The sequence below is a fragment of the Coffea arabica genome, chromosome 6e (assembly GCF_036785885.1).
Source record: "Coffea arabica cultivar ET-39 chromosome 6e, Coffea Arabica ET-39 HiFi, whole genome shotgun sequence".
Classification (NCBI taxonomy): domain Eukaryota; kingdom Viridiplantae; phylum Streptophyta; class Magnoliopsida; order Gentianales; family Rubiaceae; genus Coffea; species Coffea arabica.
The window spans coordinates 17,495,910-17,519,139 of NC_092321.1; the positions used below are offsets into that span (position 1 = coordinate 17,495,910).

Here is a 23,230-nt window from a genome sequence, read left to right on the forward strand (position 1 = left end):
AACACTTTTTTTTTTTGCCCCGGGGTTTTTTTGGGGGGGGGGGGAGGTGGTGGTGGTAACACTTTTGTACACAAGAATGTCTTTTTTCATGTGTCAACAGGATGTGTTATACTTGCATAAAAAACATACAAAGAGGGAAAAGTTGGGTAATGGGTGCCCAACACAAATACCCAAACCGCCCAAAATATATATGGGTTTTTATTACCCAACCCAAAATTTACCCAATACCCAACTTACCCAACCCAACCTCTTAAATTAGTGGGTGGGTTGGGTGGGTTGTTGGGTTTTGGGTATAATTGCCAGCTCTAACTAGAAGTGAAAAGGACAACAAGTTCGATATGAGGCCCATGAACACTTTCTATAAGCGTCCTAGGCCCACAAGGCTATGGATCGGCAAGTTGGACGCCGCAACTTGCAATTTTGCAACTTGATGGATACTGGTTACAACCTTTTTTTTTTTTTTTTTTTTTTTTTTCCTTTTTTCAGGTGGAAGATATCGTTTGTAGCTTGTAGGCTAATTTGCCAACAAATTATTTTACTCGTCATCTACCGTAATTTCCTCACTATTACCCATAGTTGTCAAAATCGCGATCCGGATCGTAGGATCGTACGATACTACGATCCGGATAACCAAAATCGTTCCGGATCGTATTCAGAGTCGCAAATCATATTAATCTCTGTAGGATCGCATAGAATCGTAGCAGGATCGTAGGATCGGTAGGATCGTATGATCCTACAATTTTTTTGTAAATTTGTGAAATACGAAGCTCCATTTTGCAAGTAAATGAAAATATTTGTGGTATATTTAATTTGTAATTTATCAAAGAATTGCAACCTTTAATTGCAATTAGGAGCTTTTGGTAGGATATTACGATTCTACGATCCGATCCTACGATCCGATCCTGTGAAACTAAAATCGATCCTACGTAGGATCCCGATTTTACAAACCTTGCTATTACCACATCATGAGGAGGATAGTATGAGGATTTTATTGGAGCCAAGCGCTGATGCAAGAGAGATACGATTCTTGATTTCTTGATATAGGTCAATTTCATTAATCTTCATTTCTAGTACTGCAATAATTAGGAATGATTTTATAAACCTCCTCTAAAATTTCAGACATTTGAACTTGGCACTTATGAGGTTTCTAATATTACACTAGCCTCCCCTCTTGATTTTCAATGTAACAAACTTGAATCATTTACATATATACGTTAGTGTAAAATCTAAAATGTGTTATTTTTCCAATTTGCCCTCACATAACTCATTAAAAATCAATATAACAAATTTCAAACAAAAAATGATTTGAAATGCTGAAAAAAGAGGAGAGAAGATTGTCTTGAGAAATTACTGATTTTTTATTGCAAAGAGTTTAGATGAGGGTCATTATTTAGAGGGTTACAATTTTGAATCTTGTGTCTTGAAATACTTAATAAAAATACCACATTTTACATGGACAAAGACATTACAATATTTTTTACATGCTATGAAGTCTGATCTGAGGTTCCGGAATATGATTGTGTGACTTGGCACATTATTGGCAATGAAGATTAATTTTTCTCCTTTTTTCTTTAACAATATAAAGTTGTTTTCTAATTTTAAACTCGCTATTTCAACTTCTTGTTGGCCTAAATATTTTCAAGCATCAATAATTATATATAATTTTCTCAATGGCTTGCTTATAACTTGTCTAGCTTCCTGTAACCTAATCAACCTTCTAGATCCATTTTGCAACCAAATGACCATATTCTTCTTCTTCATTTTCAAGTAAAATTTTAGTGATTTTTGTTATGAAAAATTTGTAACGAGCCATGCAACGATATTCGGGATGAAAAAGTTTTTCACATTTTATATGGTTCTTTTGTGTATATAGGTGGGCAGAATTTGTTGCATCAAAACTCAAATAAGAGAGGTAAGTGTAACGTTCAAAATCCCGAAAGTGCCAAGTGAAATTCTTAGAACCTTGAACATTTCTGAAATTATCCCTAGAATGTGGCTCAGCATTTTTCAAATTCTTAGAGAAAACCCTTTGTGTTTCATTATATCCTCTGTCTAAATCAATTGAGAATTGCGTGTTCATCTTATCCTATTCACAACAAAAGCCAAAACAAAAACAACTGTTAAATTTGTGCAAGTCATCCGTCCTCTCAGATCAATAATCCAAATGCCTGTCGCTCTGGACAAAAATTAACCAATAATACATCACTCAATCTGGACCATTTTGGACGCTTTTTCCGTGGAGAAGCATTTGGGCAGTCTGGCGTGAAGTGATGGTGAAGTGTTGTTTTTGTTTGGGCTATTTGCATAATTTGATGTTAACATGTCTCCACTATTATAACAAATACTTGAACAGAAACCAACAGATCTTGATTGGAAAAAAACAAAGGGGTCTTTAAAATTTTTGGCTATGTGCGTAAACTGGAGAGTTTTTGATTCAATTTTTTGCAATCTTGTCTAGAAAAAATATGAACAAGTCCACTGTTTTTCACAAATGAAAACTCTCCAAAGAGGCGTTTATTCCAATGTGTGGTGTTTTGATAGTATTTTGACTGGCATTCGATCTTTTCTCCATGGACAACAGGGACTTCACTTGAAACTTCTTTTCTTTTTGAAACTTCTTTTCTTTTGAATTTAAGTTATGATTAATCTTCTATATACTGACAGTGGATACACTATTATTATTGGATACATAATACATAGTCTGAATTTGAAATTAAAGCCTAAATTTTACATATATACCATGTATTCAATCGTAATAGTATATACATTATCAATGTGTGTTTATATATTTATATATTTAGAAATCTCTCAGTCGTTACTTTACGTCTTTTTAGAATTTTAAAGAATCATGAAAGTATCCAAAAATTTGACAGTGGGAATACCTAAAACTCTCTCATTCAATCATTCTTTTGTATCATTCGAGATATGAATAAGGAGATGAAATGACATAGACTCGGAAAATTAGTAGCTAACATAACTTTCAAAGTCATAGCGTCTGGAACATTTCTTATTTTCCTATTCTGAGAGCTACTAATCATAACTGTTGTAATTACCTCTGCGGATGTATCTGGTGCTTTGTAGTGAATCACAAAATCAAAGAATGCACTTCTATATTCTATAAAGCTGGATAGTGCATATACCATATCTTCATCATCAAGTTCAATTGTTATGCTGCTTATCCTGCGGTTGAAGTGTTGCCTGAGAAAATGCATGAACGAGCACAAGCAAATTTAGGGCACATTTAATCAATCCTAATAATGTAAAAGTTTCTATACTATTATGTGGCAACTTTTGGGTTCAAGTTTGAGGCAATTTCCTTATTTAGTAGTTTGAATCTAATTTTTTTTTCTCTATCAGAGGAGAGGTGAAATTTAAGAAATGAAGAGAGAAACAGGTGATTTGAGCCTGAAAACTTTAATTTATAGGGTTTCAACCTTAGCTATCAGATCAAAACCTTTTCGACTTGTAGATTGAGCCTAATGTTAGGCAATCTACTCTCATTTATTGGGTAATGTTGATCACATGTAGGGTGTTTAATTATTGTCTCTAATTGAAAAGAATAAAAGTTTGGCCGACCCTGGAGTGTACAAAATCATAAGGACCACAGGCAACGTCAAACAGAAGCCAATCCACCCTGCCACCACTAACAAGTTTATGCATTTGGCAGGGTGGATTGGCAGACAAGTTTAGGTTTTATATTGATTGAAATCCTGCTTGCCCAGCTGGTAAAATTTTGAACAGGTACCAGTAAAAAGACTTACTACCAAGAAGTCAAGTTTCTGTCGTTGGAAAAAGCCAATATGTGGCTTTTTAATATGATTAGATAATCATATAGATGAATTCAAAGCGATTCAAAGACTTTTTTGAGCTATATATGAATTCATTCCCACTTGAGGAAATCATGAGATCAATGATTAAACAAGGTTCTCTATTTTTGGTTCTCTGTTATAGTAGTAGTATCGAAAATAAATTGAACTAGCTAGAATTAGAATCCCAATGCAGTGCATTTTCTCAGACCAACTGATGGAAGTGATGGGTAGTTATGATTCAAAGTGTTATGATTCTTGTAGTTTGTAGAGAAGATTATGTACTGGACTTGTGTCAAAAAGACTAAAGCACTAGTTAGCATAACGTGTCCCTAAACCCTAAACCCTAAACTCTAATCGTGTTAATATTGCTCCTCTTAAAATCTTGAGAAATGGTAATCCCTTGAAACGCAATATCCTCCTTAATTTCACAGGCAGAAGAAAATAAAAAAAATAAAAGAACAAACAACACAGTTGAACAAAATGTTACTCTTTTCTTGTATTTTGAAGTTAAATCTTAACACACTTATTATCGTTAAAAGACGACATCAGGCCATTCTAAATTCATGCCTGTTTAGATAGTTGAGTTATTTCAAATAATATTTCGCTTGTATTATAAACACGTTTTTCAACTCACCTTTTTATTTTATATACATTACATCACAAAAAGTGTTACAGTAATTATTTATTCCAAATAATATTTCAAATAAATCATCATCATCATCAAAGGCATGGATTTAAAATTGAAGGGTTTGGATTGAATCCCCTTTATTCCAAATATTGCTTTAATTGGATTTCAAATTATGATGCAGGCCCGCATTCATCTTTTAACTTGGGCTCAAGTATGGTTTTAGACCGCCAACCATATTGATGCTGCAACTTGCAAATTGATGAATATAAGTTTTAAACTGTGAACCTTTTTTTTTTTTACCATTGAACTCGTTTGCTTGTCATCTTCGTGAATAGAATTTTCAAATTCGTAATAGTTGTCTTGTGCCTATTAATCAGATTTCAAGTATCATTGCTGCCCAGAGGAGTATAGAAATAAATAAGAATAAATAAGCTCATCAAAACTATTAGATCCGGGCCTAAAGAAAAGGAGCAGATCACCACAAATATGAAATTTTGGATTTTTTTTGTTTATTTACCTAGTGCGTACTCTCGGGTAGTGGTTGTAGATTTTCTTATCAACAAAAAAAAAAAAAATGGAAATGATGATTTTTTTAGAATATTACCTATTAAATCAATCAATTATTAAAATTTAATCTCCTTAATAAAACCATCACCGTACTATATGATAACTTTAATTAAATTGAGTTCTGACTCTGTCTAAATAATTAAATTAACATTGATTATCAAATTTGAGACACTATCATCCTTCAAAAAGTTTCCTATTGATTAACATCATATACATCCTCTACTCAATTAATTAAAAAAAAGCCGGAATAATAGGAAAGAAAACTCTTGATATGTTGGGGGGGGGGGACGTTTGTTGGTAAAATGGAAAAAATTATAACTAAGAGGTATCAAATTTAAAACCTTTAACTTGCGAAAAAAAAAAAAAACAGAGAGGTATAAAAAAAACTCCTGATGTATTAACAAAATGCACCACAAAAAATAATGAAGCCCAACTAACCAGCCCAATAACTAAGAGGTTAAGCCCAATGAATGAGACACTCTCCAAACTTCCAATCACCGCCATAGGAGCTGCAGCTTCGCTTCATTCAGGCTAGGTGGAAGTAAAACAAAAACCCTAAAATATCGAATTAGGGTTTTACTTGTCGAATTCGATTGAAGCCAGCAATTAAGTAAGGCACGAGCTAACAAATTAGGGTTTCATCCAATATTTTTTATTCTTAATTAGCAATTAAAGATGTCGTCTCTGAGGAATGCGCTTCCGCGGAGAGCTCACAAAGAACGGGCCCAGCCGTAAGTACTTTCAATCCTATTTCGGTGCTAATTTTTTCGTTCTTTTTTTTTGGGATTTTCTTATGATTGTGTAATTTGCGGAGTAATGTTTATGAATATGTTGCAGGGAAGCTAGGAAAAAATTTGGGCTTCTTGAAAAGCACAAGGATTATGTTGTTCGAGCCAAGGCTTACCATAAAAAGGAGCAAGCTTTACAGGTATACAACTTCAGATTGTATGGAATCTGGTTTGCAATTTGTGGCTTTACCATTTGAGTTGTCAAATTGTGGAAGAATTTGCCTACATGATTCAGTTAAAGGTGTACAAGAACAGTGTCCTTGTGTACCATTTTACAGGATTTGGACGTTGGTCCTAAATCTTAGGTGTATGGAAGCTGCATATGTAGACTCCAACAGCCATTCTATATATATATATATATATATATATATGTTTATTACACAAATTTGACATTTTAAACGTGGGTGAAATGGAATTGTGTGTTTGGTTATTGCTGATTGAGCATTGGACGATTGAGTGACTTTGTAGCTTTATGATCTGAGGTGGTTTTGTTTTTCTTTTCTTTTCCTTTCTGGAATAACAGAAACTCAAAGAAAAAGCAGCATTTAGGAACCCAGATGAATTCTACTTTAAGATGGTCAAAACAAGAACTGTTGGTGGAGTTCATAGGACTGAGTAAGTGATGCATTGACTCCACTGATTGTACATTTATTATCATTAGTACAATTTTTTTTGGGGATTCTTTGTGTGTGACAAAATTTGACTTGTAAATGGCTTTTGAAGGAGCGAGGCTAATAAGTATACTCTTGAGGAGCTTCTGTTGATGAAAACCCAAGATATGGGCTACATTATGCAGAAAATTCAGAGTGAGAAAAAGGTTTCGTATTTTAATGGTGAAATTTTATTTGTTCATAGTGCTCTTGTGCTTATGCATTGCATGTATTGAAAAAGTTGAATTTTTGGTGCAGAAAATTGAAAAACACGCCGCAATATTACATTCGCTGGATAATCGGTCATCAAAGGGTCATGTGTACTATGCTGAAGATAGGTTAGCAATTGCTCTTCTATCTATGCTTCTCCGGCTAGTGCTGTAGGTGATTTTAATGCAATTTACATGAATGTGTAAAAGAAAATGTATATGCAAGTAAACTTTCTTTAAAACATGAATTCCAATGTCTTGGGGCTTTCTTTCTTTGACAGGGAAGAGGCAAATGAGTTGCAGTTGAAAAAGTCTGCACATACACAAGTGTCTATTGATGAGAATTTGCCCGATCATGTGAAGCGGTAAAATATTTTATCAAGCTGATTTCTTCAGATTATTATTTCTGCCTGCAGTTCATCTGCTTTTTGTAAATATTATAATTCAATTGGATTTGCTTCCTTCTAGAACAACAAATTGAGTGTCTTCTTGCGAGGCTAAACTTTGCTTAGAATAAACTTTTGATCTCTTAGTGTGAAAAATTTATAAATAAGCCCCTAAATTGAATTATTTATTTAAGCCCTTTGCTAAATTAGGTGCGAGTTGCGTCAGTGACGTTGACTACCGATAATCTGATAGAGTTTAAAGTAGTGAGCTAGTTGGGAAAATGAGTTATTTTTTCGTTTAATAAAGAGAATTTAAAGGCGCGTTGGACATGAGCTGCCACATTGCCATGGATTTGATCACGCGCTTTTTTCATATTAGAGGTAGAGTATTAACTTATCAAAAGTAGTTTTCCTGAAAAAATAATTGGGTAAATTTGCTGGGTGGGAGTAAAGAAAACAGAAAAGGCCTACCTGTTGTTGGGAAGGAGATGCATGAAGTCTAAAAGAGTGAAAGCCTGGAAGATAGCTTCTCCAACTGAGACATTTACACAACGGAAATTGGCTTCTTCCTCAACAATGCCTTCCCTGTGCAATAGTCGGTCTAAGAGCCTTTCTATTGTGTTAGTCATCTCATTCTGATCTTTGGTGCAGTATAAATAGTCAGTTTTAGAGATTTTTAAGTTATACATGGGCTTTGAGTCTCACTGTTGATGACTGGTTGCTCATTAAGCATCATGTATTGGGCCATTGAGTTGGTTGAGATATTGTTGCTTTGTTTGTTAAATTTTGGACTTTTTTACTGGGATTGAAGGCAGGAAGTACTGCAATTTCTCGTTTCTAGAATCATTGTCTTTGCTGCCACTCCATCTTTAAATATTTCAATTGGGGGAGTTCGCTGCTTGGTCTATTATATGAATTGCTTTATCTTCTAGCTCAATCTGTATTTCAAGAAGTTAGTCCATGATTGTGTTTTCTCTGATAATTTCTCCCTATTGACATTCTTGGTATGCAGGAAGACAGCTGCTTCTTATCGGGAATTGGAGGCAAGAAAAAGCAGAGTTAATGATTTAGAGAAATTGTACATGGACATGGCCTTGAAAAAGGAATTACAGGTATGGTCTTATAACCTTGCATTTGGTTCCTCTTACTGTTTTTGTCCTTTTCTGCTTTATTGTGAGACCAATCCTAATGTTTGAGCAGAAAAAGGGTAGGAAGCGGAAACTTCGTGAAGATGAGATAGTCTGTCCAACCAGCAAACCAGTGTACAAGTGGCGTGCTGAAAGAAAACGCTGAAGAGGCCAAGCTTGTATATCTCATGAAATTAGGACTGATGATGATGACCCTGTCAAAGAGCTGTTTAGCCAGGCTGTACAAATCATTCTGGATGTGAGTACTTCTGACAGACCTGCAGTTTTGCGAGATGTTGTTCATTATTGCAGTTTGCAATTCTGTTCTTTCCAGCTGCTGCTTAGACATGCAAATGCTTACATAAGGTTAATGAATGAGTGAGGATATTTGGCTGCTTGATTGGATGTTTAAAGGTGGTGTAGAAATCATCCAGCTTTTCAGGATCTTTTGTGTATTATCAATTGGTCTTTTAAGAGCATACTTTGTTCTGTGCTGTATCAAAAAATTGCTACTGATAAAGCTCCACCATATCTATGCTCAATGACCTGAGTCTTTAAAAACTTGTTAATGTTTGGTATTCGGTCCTTTTTTTTTTGGTCTTTTGTCTTTTTATCTTCTATTAGGATTTATATGTTCGGGATTATAGCGCTCAGACAAAAAGCCTAGTTGAAGAGGATTAGAATTAACTCCTCCGTAACAGTTTTACAGACTGCCGAAAAAATATTGCACTGGCAAATGTTTTGGCCATTGGAGTTGTCCTCAACAATTTTATTTGGCCATTGGAGTTGTCCTCAACAATTTTTGGAAAGTCTGGGGCTGTGTCTGCTGGGTTTAACATGGGTAATTTTGAATTGCCAAGTTGTCTTGCCATTATTGTCGTTCTTGTTATATTGAGTAAATGTGTTATGCTAATTATTAGAAGCTCAAAAGTTCTTTGCAACTATATTTCCACGTATTGTAGTAAGCTGCTTGAGGGGCTTATACGTGAATTTAGAAATTGGCAAGTGCTTCCTCCGTCCATTGTCCTTTAGTAAACATACCCATTCTTGAGGAAAAAGTGTCATAAACCAAAATTAAATAATCTAAGTTTTTTCTTCATTCATCTTAGTGCTTCTTGAGTAGAATCAGTCAAGGGCTTGTTCTCAATTGATTATTTTACCTGATTATAGATTCTGATTTTGAATAATCAATTTTTATGATGTTCTCAATTGCTTTTGTATTCTGTTGCTGATTTTGATTATTGTCCACAATCAGTTTCTATAATTAGATTTTATAAAATCTAAAGCTATCAAGAACAAGACCAAAAAGGAAAAGGACACTTTTGGTGGATATGACAAGCCAAACCTGCTCAGCAACCATCCGTGATGGACCATAAATCCACTGATAAGAATGATATGCCTGTTTTCTGCGAGACGAACAAGCCTGCCAACATGACCGTTACTTTCAATCGAATTTAGAGCAGCAGATTAATTAGTCTTTGATATTACAAAGTCGGATAAACCTAAATGTGTGCGAGAAGTCGCACATATCTAAGTATACCCTTGATTATCATGGTAAAAACAAACTCTGCTGGTTCCAAAATCATGGTATGCACAAAGTGGTATATCTGACACTGAAGTGAGGCTTCTCTTAGTTTGTTATCAATTTGGCAGCAACATCCTCTGCAATAGCCATGCTTGCAGTAAGTCCAGGAGACTCAATACCAAACAAGTTTACCAGACCAGTGATGCCATGAATGTCCTCCCCCTGCAAAAGTGCTTGTTCAAACAAATTTAAGTACGAAAAAGAACTTAAAATTTGGAGACAATACAGTGTTACATGGCTAACAATCTTGCAGATAACAAAAGAGTTACGTTACACTAACTTTTTTGCAGTAAATAGAATGAAATTTAGGAGAATGAGATTTTTCTTGTTTTCTTTTGCTCCAGATTGTGACAACTTTGTAATGAACAAAACTCAGGCACTATGCAGACAAATAGGAATCCCCAGCACACGAATCCCAAAGTTCATGCCAATTGGGATCACCAAAGGTCTTAGTCTTTTTCAGTTGACCAACCAAGCAACATGTTTCTATAACATCTAATCCGATACAGGAGGGTTCAGTAGACAATATAAAGTAGAGCTAGACACACAAAGCAACAAGTATGAAATTACCTGTACTAAAAAATCAGCAGGGACCTGTTTGGGACCAGAAACTTTAGGTCGGATACCAGAATAACCTGGCTCCAGAGATCCATCCTTGAGGTTTGGGTAGTATTTTCTTATTTCTGGGTAGAACTGCTTTGACCGATCTTTACAAACAGAGTAATCAAACCTGCAAAACATGTATATAATGACCAAACATGGTAACTAAGATCCTTATTGACAAGCAGCAACTTGAACAATTAAAATCGCACTAGAAATTCCTATATTTGACCACTAAAAAAGTGCTTTGGCTCGTGTTGTATTGACTTATGACATTCTTAAAACTCTAAATTGAAAAGGCTGAATCAGTATGTCAGCGGTACAAATAAAAGGCACTGCTAGTTTCTTTGTTAAATGGACAATTTCCAGTGTAAGATCCTACTTAAGGATTTATAAATTTTAGAGATTTCAATCACTTTGATATCCATCAAAATGAGTTTAGCCTACTTTCTCATTCAGCTTCTGGACATGGTTCTCATCTTGTAGGGTTTATTTTCTACGTTTCATTTCTAGACATCCATATGGCAGAAGGTTTTATCCAAAACTAAATTGCCATTGCCTGTGGACCACAGACACAAAAGCCTTATCTTTTGGAAAAGCTAAAACAAGAAAGAAAAGAAAGAAACTTGGTTGATACCCAACCCATTAAGGTGAGGAAACTTTTCCTAAAATGGTTGCTCAAAAAAAGAGTAACTTGGATGTGGAGTAATAGTGTCTATACATCAGTAACCACAACAGCAGATTTTAACTTGAAAATCATTTAGCATATATTTTCATAAATGCTAAAAGACTGATCAATTTGAATAAGACCTGTGTGGTTGGAAACAACTCTGGACATGTAATCGCTAGAAAACATGTCATTCACAAACTAAATTCTTGTCTTCCCTACGGCTAGAAAACATGTCATTCACCAACTAAATGCCTATTCATCGCAAATTATGAAGGGCTATTATATCTTCCATTCTAGTTGAACACACGTTTCCACTTTCACATACTAGATCATGCCAATTTTCCATACAAATCATGGCTCCATATGCTCAAAAAAGGAACATGCCAGCTATGCCAAATAATTCAAGAGTATTATGTTAAAGAAGATGTTCAGTATTCAAGACAGTGTTCTTTTTGCAGTGAAAACTTATAATTAATGATTCAGAAACTTCTTAAAACTATATAGCACACTGCACAATTATAGGTGACCAGTCATCAATGAGATAGAGGAACAATTCAACCATATAAACAGAGTGAAAGAATATGCTTAAAAGGATTGCTCACAAATTCAGGAAGCTTGAAATATCATCTATGCAATCTATCCATTCCACGTCGGGACCAAATTTGACTTGGCCATTTAAATCTAGAGTAACATGTACTCCTAGGCCACCATCCTCAGGCATAGGATAAATCAAGTGGTGGAAAAGTGGAGTTTTAACATTTGATAGGGTGAAATAGCAACCACGAGCATAGTAAGGAGTAGGGATAACCCCACTATCTAGGCCACAGAATTGTCTTGCAAGACTTGGGGCACTCAAGCCAGCAGAGTTCACTACAAGCTTAGGATTAAGAATAAGCTCTGGATGCAATGGACTACTTGCATCCCAACTCTTAAGAGCACTGCTTTCAGAAATATGAAGTTGGATTTTATTTCCTTCACGATGACCACCAATAACTGAAGCATTGTAAGAGAAAGTTGTTCCATGACTTTCAGCTTCCCCCTGAACCCAAGTCGAGATGAGATCCCTGTCACTATATATATATAACTCTGGAATGGTAAACCAGAGAAACAACAAAATTACACTCTCCGAAACAGGTACATAGAGGATCCACAAAATATTAGTCTAACAAGGTATGAACATAATATATCTCTAATTAATCTTGTTATCCATCTGAGTTCTAATAAATGTAGAGGAAGAACATAGAATGTCATACCACTAAGGATAGCATAAGCGAATGAGTATCAATTATTCCTGAAGCAGGAGATAACAAAGCTTTTACACAATGCAACTCTGGCTCCAGTTTCATAGCCTCATACCCTTCCATCAACCTTAGACCATCAACACCATTCTCAATTCCTCGATTCAGCAAAGCATCCAATTTTGGAATCTCAGAGGACCTAGTAGCAACTATAAGCTTGCCCACCTGTTCGTGAGGAATTTCATGTTCTTTGCAATATCTATAAAGTAATTTCCTTCCTCTCACACAAAAAAGTGCCTACAAGATATGCATTACAGTTAGCCATATGTATGTCTATGCAACGGCACCCTGAGATCAATTTATCAGGAAAACATGCTAGCTTATAGTCAGGAAGATCTGAAAACTTGCATATTTGGCAAGAAGTTCATGCACCAAAAGATAAACTTAAAGGATGATATGGCAGCCTAATTACTTCCTGATACATTTCACCTTTCACTTCCTTTTCATGCTTCAACTGCTATGCTTCTTTCTTCAAAATATCAAATGACATGATAATGATGAAACTGACTTTAAGTTACACAAACTGAACAAAAGCTCAAATTACTCTCAAGTTTCCAAGATAACCTTTTTTTTTTTCTTTTTCACTTTTTAAGGGATCCAGCAGCAGAAAAGCTTTAACAAAAATAATGAATCTTATTCACATGATAGATACCATATATATAAGAAAATTCTCCTTGAAAAGGACTACATACGTTGTTTACAGACTCCTCTGCTATAAACATGCTTTGACTACAATCTTTTATTCATATAAACCTCTAGGGATCATTATAGAAATTTAACTATACAATTTTCCAATTTTATTTGCCAGAAACTCGTTCCTGCTATTGGAACGCTTGTTTCAGAGCTACAAGCTGCTCTTTTTACCAATTTATTTCAAAATTCTCATAAAATTCTCTGACATCTATTACATCCTAAACTTTTTCCATCTTCTTGATCACAGCAAGTAACAATAACAAGAAAATTCTTCTACATTTCCAGAAACTACAAATTTGATTGAAGCAGCAGGTGTTAATATGATGAAAGACCACCAATAGCTTGAGAAGCTTCCACAGACTTCTAAAAGCATGTGGCTTTGAAAATCAATCAAGAGACCGAATCAGAGAAACAAATGCAAATTTGATGAATTAGTGCTCGTAATATACGTCTAATTTCCTTAACCAGTAACTCCATCGCGTTTAATCGTTCAAGATACAAATTTAAAAAAAAAAAAATTACTCCAGGAATGTGAGGATAGCAAAGTGTAGTTTACCTCATACTCATTATTCCACCACCATCTTATCACACAAAAAAAGAAACAAATTGGAAAGCTACACATCTACGAATCTTCCTGTTCAAAATCAATAACGTAAGCACCTATTGTTCAAGAATCACCTTCACGCCTCATGTATACAAATACAGCGTACATATCTCTGGGGATTACTATGCAAAACTAACACTGATAATAAAAACTGAACCTTGAGAGAATTGAAGGGATAATAGATGCCAGCATGGATGACCTCACTGTTGCGGGAGCTAGTGCCCGTACCAAACGTTGGGCCAGATTCTACCACCAGAACCTCTCTGCCATGTTTTAAAGAAAGCTCTCTGGCCACTGCTATGCCCACTACGCCTGCACCTATTACCACACAGTCAACGCTCTCCTTTGGTACTGATTCCAATTGGGTGTAGTTATATGCCGATGAAGATATGCTTCTGATTGAAGTGGAACTGGAACTGTGCTTCGGATGGCTCCTGGAGAAAAGGTTTTGAAGCAGAGAGTTTGCTATTAAGGGATTGGGTTTTGTCAAAATTCGGGTGATGGATTTCATCGTATTTTCTTTGAATTTTACCATTCCTGCGAAGAAGCCTCAAGAGCGCAAGAAAATTGGAAAGAAAATAAAATAGTACTAACGAGCAATGTAACCCAAAAAATGGAAAAGAAAAAAAAAAAGGGAAAGGAAAGAGTTTAAAGCACTGAGGTTTGGTGCCATTTGCACTTTCTTCCTTAATGTTTAGTTTTTATGCACTTTCCTCCCTTGACCAATGGTCAACACTAACAATTTAACAAAAAAGATATTAATGATTTCAAAGTAGCACTTAGTAGAAACAATACTTGAAAAGAATTTTTTTTGGGGGAAAAATCCTTCAAAAAAAAAAACAAAAAAATATAGTCATACATTGGAAGAGGAAAAACTGCGTAAAATGGATAACTGAATTATAGAAGGAAAATCCTATTGTGTTCGGATCAAAATAAACTAAAAGATGGTCACTTCCTATTTTATAGTGATTCTGGCATATGTGTATCTACCTCGTAATCATTTTGTACTTTTTTTTAATTAAATTGTTTAAGAAAGTTTGTTGAATTATTAAAATTTAAGACTCATCTTAAGGCCAAGAAAAAGTATCTTAAATGGCCAAATACTCCATAAAAGTAAAAAAAAAAAAAAAATTGACAACAAAAAAAATGTTATCTATTCAAGTAGTACATCATGGTCCAAAAGGGTTAATTCATCATTTTAAATTACAAGAAACATCCTTAAAACATGAGAAAGATGGAAGAAAAAACTATAACTCAAGCCAAAATGCAAAACTATAGATAAAAAGATATAACACGAAATACACAGTGCTAGAAAATAAATATTAAACCTATTATTTTACTAAGATTGTCATTTTAAATGGTTTCAAAACCTTAACGGGTCGTGGATAAAAGATCAATCTATTAACTTTTCGTGCAAATTGAAGCAGGTTACAGATAAATTCAAGCAATACAAAATTTTTGTATGCCATTCAAACAACAATTTGGTTACATGAAAACTACACAGCTTGGTTTTTGAGCTGCAAATATTTTTAACTCATGGTTAGAAGTGTAATTGTGTAGAATTATTTGAAAGGGACGACAGTAATTGTCAATGTATATGTTCTTTAACGCAAACGGACCTAAACTACTGAATACATTTTTCTTTTATTACTTTTTATACTAACAATATAGAGATGCATGCCAATATATATATATCAATATATATATATATACACACACATACACACACATATAAAAGAATTTCAAATTTGACTAGAAATTAATGTTACTTAAAGCAATTAGTATAACAAAATTGTTGTATAACTAGTGTATGAAAAACTAATCCAAATTTAATTATGTACTTATTTGTCAAATAGAATCGTGACCTCTTTGTCGAACGTATTCTGGAAAATTGATTTGTTTTCTTTTTAAAAAGGTCTAATTTTGTTCCAACCTTGGCCTACCTGACGCAGCAATTACCCAGCCATAATCCCCAAAAGCCAAACGACTAAAAACCTCAGAAAAACCACTTTCAAGAAAACTATTGAAAATACTTCAAACAGTTTTATACCTCGTGCTGTTGTTCAATGCTCCTGACCTTCAGGAACTCCATAACCAGATGTCACTCCACTGCTAAATTCCCATTCCCATTCTCTCCAAGAATCCATTTTTCAACGACTTCCTTTGCTCATAACCCAAACCCCGCAAAACCCCTCACGAAACCAGACCTGAATTCCCTAGTTCTCTCCAATTACAGCCATGGCAACTTCCACAACCTCCTCCAGAAAGTCGTCGCATGCCCTTCGGTCCTCTTCAGAGCTTGTCAGAATCTCAAGCCCAATTCCTCCGAGTCTATTACTCTTGATTCAGTCTCAGCCCATTTCTTCTCCCTTGAAGAACTCTCGTCCCAGCTCAAAACTAACCAATTCAAGATTGATTCTTGCTGCTTTACCATCCCTCCATCGTCCCACAAAGGTAACTCACTTGTTCTTCCCAATTTGAAGCTTAAAGTTGTGATTGAAGCCATTCGAATGGTTCTTGAAACTGTATATGATGATAGATTTGTTACATTTTCTTATGGTGGCCGCCTGAATATGGGCCGGCATACCGCGATTCGGTATCTAAAGAACTCTGTGGAGAATCCCTCTTGGTGGTTTACTGTTTCGTTTAATAGCAACGAAATGTTTGATGCAAAACATGTTGATAAGTTGTGTCTGATTATAGGGGAGAAAATTAAGGACGAGTATTTGGTTGATATGATTAAGACGTTGTTTAAATTGAAGGTGGTTAGGATCGAGTTAGGAAGTTGTTATTTAGGTAGAGGGTTTCCTCAGGAATGTGGATTGAGTTGCATTTTGATCAACATTTACTTTAATAGTTTTGATAAGGAAATTCAAGAATTACGGCTTAAAACGAAAAAGGAGAATCCGAAATTTGAGGCTAATGAGCTTGTCGCTGGATCAGCTGACAGCCTTCATTATAAGCCGTTGAAGATTTATGTCGTTAGGTATCTGGATGAGATATTGGTGATCACATCGGGGACAAAAATGTTGACTATGGATTTGAAGAGTAGGTTTATTAAGTATTTGGAGGAGCATTTGGGGTTGCAGGTTGATAGAGGGAGAACGGTTATTCATAGCGCGGTTTCTGAGAAGATTGATTTTTTGGGGATGGAACTTCAGGCTGTCACGCCTTCAGTTTTGCATCCAGCTCCATCAGAAAAGGCCATTAGGGCACGAAAGAAGTACCTCAGGCAGAAAGAAGTGAGACTTTTGGAATTGAGAAATGCTAAAGAGAGAAATAGGAAAAAGTTGGGGATGAAAATAATGAGCCATGTGTACAAGAAGTTAAAACATAGTGATGGGTTCAAATTCGAGTTTCAGATCGAGAATGAAGTAAACCAGATTTTTAGAACTTGGGCAGACGAAGTGGTGCAAGAGTATCTGCAATCTGTGGATGAAAGATGGGAATGGCACCGTATGCTGTCAGCTGGTGATTTCCTCTCCTTGAAAAGGATTAGAGACCAATTGCCCCAAGAACTTGTGGATGCTTATGACAACTTTCAGGAGCAGGTCGACAAGTATTTGAAGCCAGTGAAAGCGAAGAAAGCATTGGAGGAAGAAGAAAGGAGAGCAGAGGAAGAAGAGGAACAAAAATATGCTGAAAGAACTATCAAGGATTTGACAACGCTACGGGTTAAAGTTGATGCACCCATAGAACTGATTAGGAAAGCTGTTAAGATGGCTGGTTTTACCAATCATATGGGTCGTCCTAGGCCAATTAGCTTACTCATGGTTCTTCAAGATACTGATATCATCAAGTGGTATGCTGGCATTGGAAGAAGATGGCTTGATTTCTTTTGCTGCTGTCACAACTTCAAGATGCTAAAAACTGTTGTAACTTACCATCTGAGGTTCTCATGTATCTTGACCTTAGCAGAGAAGCATGAATCTACTAAACGTGAAGCTATGAGGCATTACACTAAGGATCTGAAAGTGTCTGACCTTGATGGAGCTGAAGAAATTCATTTCCCTACAGAAAGAGAGGTGAAGATGATGGGAGATAAGAATCTCTCGGATCCTTGGCCTGTGGACGGCCCCTTGACAACAGCTTTGATTAAACTGGCTTCTGATGAGCCTCCGTACCGTTGTGTGGCTCATTTCTGTGATAGAACAGAGACAACTGTCTACCGGATTCGGTTATTGCAAAACCATCTCAACGAGAGAGCAATGGATGGAAAAAATTGTCATTCAGGGATTGGCTCAATTCATGATAGTCTGAATAGGAAATGCATTCCCCTTTGCTCTGAACATATAAGCGAGTTATATATGGGTAGACTAACACTGCAAGACATTGATTGTACTTCTTTTGTTGCCGATTGAATTGATTACCTTTGGTCATCCAAAGCTTGATTGTTTAAGCCAGGTCAAAATATCCGTAATATTAGCTAAACTCAGATGTTTTGACCACAAGCTTTGATTTTCTCATGTTTGGTATACTTTTTCATTTTGCCTCCCCTGCTCATGTGAGCAATTCAAGAACTTTTTCTTTCTTTTTCTGAGAAATTGGACTCAGCAACTGCATGGACTGAAATCTAAATCCCTACTGAACAGAAGCGGTCACAGAATGCAACATGGAGATATGCATCTTTTGTAGAGATTCTCGTCATGTCTGGTATCAAAACTTTCTTCAGGAAAAATCAAACAAACAAAAGAAGTTTCTGAAACTGAAGAGCAAAAATCTTCAGCATTATGAAACAGTTTGCATTTGCCGGCAAATACAGCTGTTTCTATACTGATTCGTCATTTTCTAAAAGAATCTCAGAAAGTGTTCTTCTGTCATCTTTTAGAGAATAGATTGTAGACTTTTTGAACATACTGATGGATTTTACTAGCATCTAAAATCCCCATTAGTGAGTCAAAATGCTTGCTACTATTTAGGTGGGATATTATCTCTGTTACAGGTTCATTAACCAATGATGCATACCTAACTATATAGCTACTAATGCTTGTCTAAATTTCCTACAACAGTTAGCTAACATCTCCAGAGTTCACTATGCTGTTGATTTTCCCAGCAGACAGCCTGGGAAATGACCAGTAACTTGATAATGCTTACAATCTTGTAAGTATATTTGCCAAAATTTCCACTTTTTTCACTTGCCAAAAACTAGCCACTAATGGGGAAATGTTGCAAGCTCGGTAAAGAAGGAATTTATGGTTGGCTGTTGAACCCTGCTAATGCCTAATTGCAGTTGGGAATTCACATATTTTATTTTGGCCTTCTAATAAGAATACCTGGACAAAAATTGTTGCAAGTCTGCAAGGTAAGCTTTCTGTGGGAAATGCCTGCCTTCTCCTACCTTCGATGATGACCCAGAAAGAAACTTGCAAAGTAAAGAAATGGGGGAAGTCTGTCAGACAACCGCCAGACCACCCCAGCAGATGCCGAAGCAAAGGCCGGGAACAATCGATCCTCTACTGCCCCAGCAGCCTGGAAATCGAATTGCAGGCATGGTTCAAATACTCGGCCAAGTCGTCACCGGAACGGGACTTTCCGATCCAATACCGGGACAAAATGATTTCGACATAATGAATCGTCGAGAACTGGATCGAGTAATTGAGAACTCGGTCGAGATATCTCCGAGATGGATAGAAATGATCAAATCGCCCCGAGTCATTCCGAGTCAACTCGAAATTTTATTATTTTTGCTAATTTATTTTATTATTTTTGTTTGTCATATTTTTTAAATAATTTTTAGAATATTAAATATTTCAAAAATTTGCATCTCACCAAAACCGCGACCGATATATCGAGATCGATGTGAAACGGTTTGAGCCACGACTACGACTGTAACTTTGAACCATGATTGCAGGATGCTCCTGTCAAGGGGTCATATTTTATCCACCGGACTTGGCTTCCTGTCTCCTTACAACTCAAGGACACAGATAAAGTTCATTCTTGTTCACAATTCAGGAAATTAAACGCAATGGAATGTGCACAAAAAAACACAATTTTGTCCATCTGATGACATTGTTGATCCTATCTTCACCCCTAATTCCCTTTTTTCGATTGTAGGGATAATATGATTCCCCAATTAACATTTAATTATAGTTCGAATTAAGACAAGTTCAGGTACGCAACACTACAATGAATTTAGACTTTACATACCCTCAAAAAATATATATATATATATGGACTTTACATCCCTCTCAAGTCTCAACACACTGTTCATTAGGACTGCCAAATCAGTGGAAGGAGCGTTAGCCTAGTTAAATATTTGAGAAAAGATGTTAGCATCAAAAGTACCATAGGGTATAGATGAAATACTAGGAAATTGCTTAGCCAGATGAAAAGGTGTAGTGGTACATGTTATGAAATATAAAATTTGCCTCTCTTATTTACTGAAGAAATATAGTATGATTTGTCAATTATATATCTTGATAGAGAACTCTGACTTGACCTCTTTCAACAAGTTCCGTTTTAATATTCCATTTCAGGATAATAAACTTTTTCCTTGATTCACGTTTCCTATTAGTTCAGTTTTATTTCTTTATTTTTTTCCTTTCCTTTTTACAATAAACTGTTCTGCTTTTCCATGATGCTTATTTTCTTGATTTGGCCTCTTTTAAGTTGTATTTTTGCTTATAACTAGAATCATAGCACTCAAGAAATAGCCTCATATATAAAACATTAAAGCTGACAAGTGGAAAAGCCCCACTCTATTTTAGATCATCTCTTTTTCGACCTTGCTTCAGTTGCTTGCATATATATAGTTGTATTCAAGATCAAGAAGGCGCCTTTTTTTTGGTTTCAAAAGACAGATAAAACTGTCAAACCAACTTCTAATTGTAATCACAGCTTGTCCACAATTCATCCAAGATTCGTCCTTTTCGTGTTAATGGAATCCTTTCGCTTCATTTATGCTGTTTTCCACATCCCAAAGTTCCACTCCATTCAGCCCATAAAAGTTCTGAGCTTTTACTTCCCACCAATCTCTTAAAACTTCGCCATTATCACCACCTGACAATCCCGCTCTCCTCACAATTTGTTTCATGTAAAGACCTTAAAAGCCTAAAACAAATCCATTCTTCTCTAATAGTCTCAAATGGGATTGTTTGTGATGAACCCGACTACGAAATTGCTGCAAAGTTGATTTCTTTATACACTAACTTCGATGATTTTGATAGTTTATTGGCAATATTAAAGTCTATAAAAAGACCCAATTCTACTCTTCTGTGGAATATGGCTCTGAAATCTCTTGTTAATTCAGGACTTAGTGAATTTGCAATTTGGGTTTATAAGCAAATGAGAGAAATGGGAGTTGAACATGACAGTTATACATTTCCAATAATGAACAAAGCAGTTTTCTTGGTGGATTTCGAAGCTTTTTGGCTGGGGAAAACGATTCATGGCTTAGCTATGCAAATGGGTTTCGGATGTGATGTTTACTTTTGTAATACGATGATTGCGGTTTATAGTAAAAGTGGGCGTTTTGGAGATGCTTGCAAGTTGTTTCATGAAATGCCTGACAGAGATATTGTTTCTTGGACAGCAATGATTTCGGCTTACGTTCGTGAAGACAATTTTTTCGGGGCTTTCAGATTGTTTGGGAAAATGCAAAATGAGGTGGAACCCAATGCAGTGACAATGTTAGGCCTGCTGCAAGGATGTCCTAGTATGGTCGAAGGGAGACAACTTCATGGATATATCATTAAAAATGGGTTATTGCTTGATCGCTCTGTGGAAAATTCGCTGTTGAATATGTATATTCACGTTGATAGTGTTTCTGATGCTGAAATTCTTTTTGGAGAAATGGATAAAAGGGATGTAGTTACTTGGAATATAATGTTGTCATTGTACACTTATAAAGGAGATATTACGAGGATGATTGGTTGTTTTCGACAAATGTCTGGTGAAGTAGATCCTAGCTGCGAGACGTTGACTGTGTTTGTTTCAGGGTTAGCAGAATGTGGATATCTGTTTGAAGGTAGACAAATACATTGTCTAGCTTTGAAGAAGGGACTTTTTGATGATAAATTGAGGGCTTGTTTGTTGGATTTCTATGCAAAGCATCGGGAGGTGGATATATCTGCTAAGCTATTTCAAGAAGTTCATTACAGAAACTCTATCACTTGGAATACTATGATGCTGGGGTTTATTGAAAATGGGCTGTTTAAAGAGTGTATTGCATTGTTTAAGCAAATGCTACTTGTAGGTGTTCGGCCAGGCGCTGAAATACTGAGAACTCTTATTCTTGCTTATACCCACATGGGGGCAGTACAATTGGGCAAAGGGATACATGGATACATTATAAGGAAGTCATTTGTTGACTCTGTTGCTGCTACAACAGCCTTGGAAACTTCTATCGTAAATATGTATCTTAGATGTGGAAGTCTTTCTGCTGCAGGCGTTTGCTTTGACAGAATGGTTGGTAAAGACCTTGTGGCATGGACATCAATGATTGAGGGCTATGGAATGCATGGATTGGGTGTTCAAGCATTAGAACTATTTCAGAAAATGGTGGAGGAAGGATTAAATCCAAATGACATGACCTTCTTAAGCATACTATCTGCTTGTAGCCATTCCGGCCTATTAAGTGAAGGCTGCCAGATTTTATATTGCATGAGATCAAAATTTTCTGTTGAACCTAATTTGAACCATTACACCTGCATTATCGATATGTTAGGTCGGTCTGGAATGATAAAAGAAGGCCTGGCTCTCATTTTTAAATTGGTTCCTTTTCCAGATAGTCGGATTTTTGGTGCACTTCTAGCCGCCTCTAGAGTTTACATGGACAAAAAAGTTGCTGACTATGCAGCAAATAGGCTCCTGGAATTAGAACCTGATAATGCTGGATACCACACCCTTATCAGCAATATAAAAGCAAGTGCAGAGAAGTGGTTTGAAGTTGAAGATTTCAGGAGCACAATAAAATCCAAAGATTTGATGAAGCTACCTGGTTGGAGCTGCATAGAAGCAAAGGGGTTTCTTCACGGTTTTGTCTCAGGAGACAGATCACATCCTTATGCGGATTGCATCCAGCAGACGTTAGAAATCTTGAACAGAACCATGCAAGATGTGCTTATGTAGGCTACAAACATGTACAGCTGAGTTGATGCTTCTCATAATGAAAGAAATAAACTTCCATTCCACTTCTGTTGCTTGCAATGCTTGTTGGATACAAATACTTCGTTACTCCCTCCAAGCTGCAAATCTGATTCATAGTCCACCAAACCATCATTAATTAGTATTGAATATCTGATCAAAAGTTTGACACACTAAAAGCTACTAACAAGCAAATCTGAACCATAATTCATACCAACAAAAAGAAATGCTTGAAACACCAATAATTCAAACGAACAAAAAGGGAGGGAGAGGAGTCTGTCAGACAACTGCAAGACCACCCTAGTCCATGGCAAAGCAAGAGCTAGGAACGATCCTCTACCGCACTTGTGGCCCAACAACCAGGCTGCAAGAGCTGTTAATCACGCTCTGGTCAAGCAGTCATAGTTCATCCACCAGACTTGGTTTCCTGTCTCCTTAGAACTCAAGGACACAGAGGTACGAGCCTATAGAACAGATCCTGTTCAAGTAAGGTCGTGCCATGTGTCCTTCAGCTTTTCTTATTAGTGATGTG

General features: G+C 36.1%; 4 protein-coding genes and 1 non-coding gene across 7 annotated transcripts; 3 read left to right on the forward strand and 2 right to left on the reverse strand.

The window, feature by feature from the left end:
• The first annotated feature begins 5,528 nt into the window (after positions 1–5,528).
• Positions 5,529–8,733, forward strand: LOC113696286 (probable U3 small nucleolar RNA-associated protein 11). The gene is made up of 8 exons (XM_027215720.2): positions 5,529–5,735; positions 5,842–5,932; positions 6,316–6,407; positions 6,516–6,609; positions 6,701–6,780; positions 6,933–7,016; positions 8,050–8,149; positions 8,238–8,733. The coding sequence occupies exons 1-8, from the start codon at positions 5,680–5,682 to the stop codon at positions 8,328–8,330; spliced, it is 690 nt and encodes a 229-aa protein (XP_027071521.1). The 5' UTR covers positions 5,529–5,679; the 3' UTR covers positions 8,331–8,733.
• Positions 8,734–9,510: 777 nt separating this feature from the next.
• On the reverse strand, positions 9,511–14,242 carry LOC113696285 (L-2-hydroxyglutarate dehydrogenase, mitochondrial-like). 3 transcript variants are annotated; one of them, XM_072055511.1, is made up of 5 exons: positions 13,814–14,240; positions 12,273–12,554; positions 11,622–12,058; positions 10,320–10,479; positions 9,511–9,911 (listed from the first exon to the last, which is right to left on the reverse strand). In XM_072055511.1, exons 1-5 carry the CDS (start codon positions 14,147–14,149, stop codon positions 9,795–9,797), a joined length of 1,332 nt encoding a protein of 443 aa, XP_071911612.1. In that variant the 5' UTR covers positions 14,150–14,240; the 3' UTR covers positions 9,511–9,794. The 3 variants fall into 3 exon arrangements, with proteins under 3 accessions (XP_071911612.1, XP_027071520.1, XP_071911613.1); XM_027215719.2 differs by having other exon boundaries at positions 13,772–14,240; XM_072055512.1 differs by having other exon boundaries at positions 9,810–10,244; positions 13,772–14,242.
• Positions 14,243–15,569: 1,327 nt separating this feature from the next.
• LOC113695113 (nuclear intron maturase 3, mitochondrial) lies at positions 15,570–18,075 on the forward strand. The gene has a single exon (XM_027214088.2). The coding sequence runs from the start codon at positions 15,681–15,683 to the stop codon at positions 17,973–17,975; it is 2,295 nt and encodes a 764-aa protein (XP_027069889.1). The 5' UTR covers positions 15,570–15,680; the 3' UTR covers positions 17,976–18,075.
• A 2,639-nt stretch (positions 18,076–20,714) lies between these two features.
• LOC113696474 (pentatricopeptide repeat-containing protein At4g35130, chloroplastic-like) lies at positions 20,715–22,808 on the forward strand. The gene has a single exon (XM_027215884.2). It carries the CDS (start codon positions 20,836–20,838, stop codon positions 22,681–22,683), a length of 1,848 nt encoding a protein of 615 aa, XP_027071685.1. The 5' UTR covers positions 20,715–20,835; the 3' UTR covers positions 22,684–22,808.
• Positions 22,809–22,971: 163 nt separating this feature from the next.
• LOC113697653 (small nucleolar RNA U3) lies at positions 22,972–23,194 on the reverse strand. Its single transcript, XR_003449938.1, has one exon. It is a non-coding gene; the product is annotated as a small nucleolar RNA U3 (small nucleolar RNA).
• Between the last annotated feature and the right edge of the window lie 36 nt (positions 23,195–23,230).

Coding starts and splice junctions, on each gene's coding strand:
- LOC113696286 (XM_027215720.2), top strand. CDS start 5,680: ATGTCGTCTCTGAGGAATGCGCTTCCGCGGAGAGCTCACAAAGAACGG. Junction 5,933..6,315: donor AAAAGGAGCAAGCTTTACAG/GTATACAACTTC, acceptor CTGGAATAACAG/AAACTCAAAGAAAAAGCAGC. Junction 6,781..6,932: donor GTGTACTATGCTGAAGATAG/GTTAGCAATTGC, acceptor TTTCTTTGACAG/GGAAGAGGCAAATGAGTTGC.
- LOC113696285 (XM_027215719.2), bottom strand. CDS start 14,149: ATGGTAAAATTCAAAGAAAATACGATGAAATCCATCACCCGAATTTTG. Junction 12,555..13,771: donor ATCCCTTCAATTCTCTCAAG/GTTCAGTTTTTA, acceptor CATATCTTGTAG/GCACTTTTTTGTGTGAGAGG. Junction 9,912..10,319: donor CTGCTGATTTTTTAGTACAG/GTAATTTCATAC, acceptor GCACTTTTGCAG/GGGGAGGACATTCATGGCAT.
- LOC113695113 (XM_027214088.2), top strand. CDS start 15,681: ATGCTCCTGACCTTCAGGAACTCCATAACCAGATGTCACTCCACTGCT.
- LOC113696474 (XM_027215884.2), top strand. CDS start 20,836: ATGGCTCTGAAATCTCTTGTTAATTCAGGACTTAGTGAATTTGCAATT.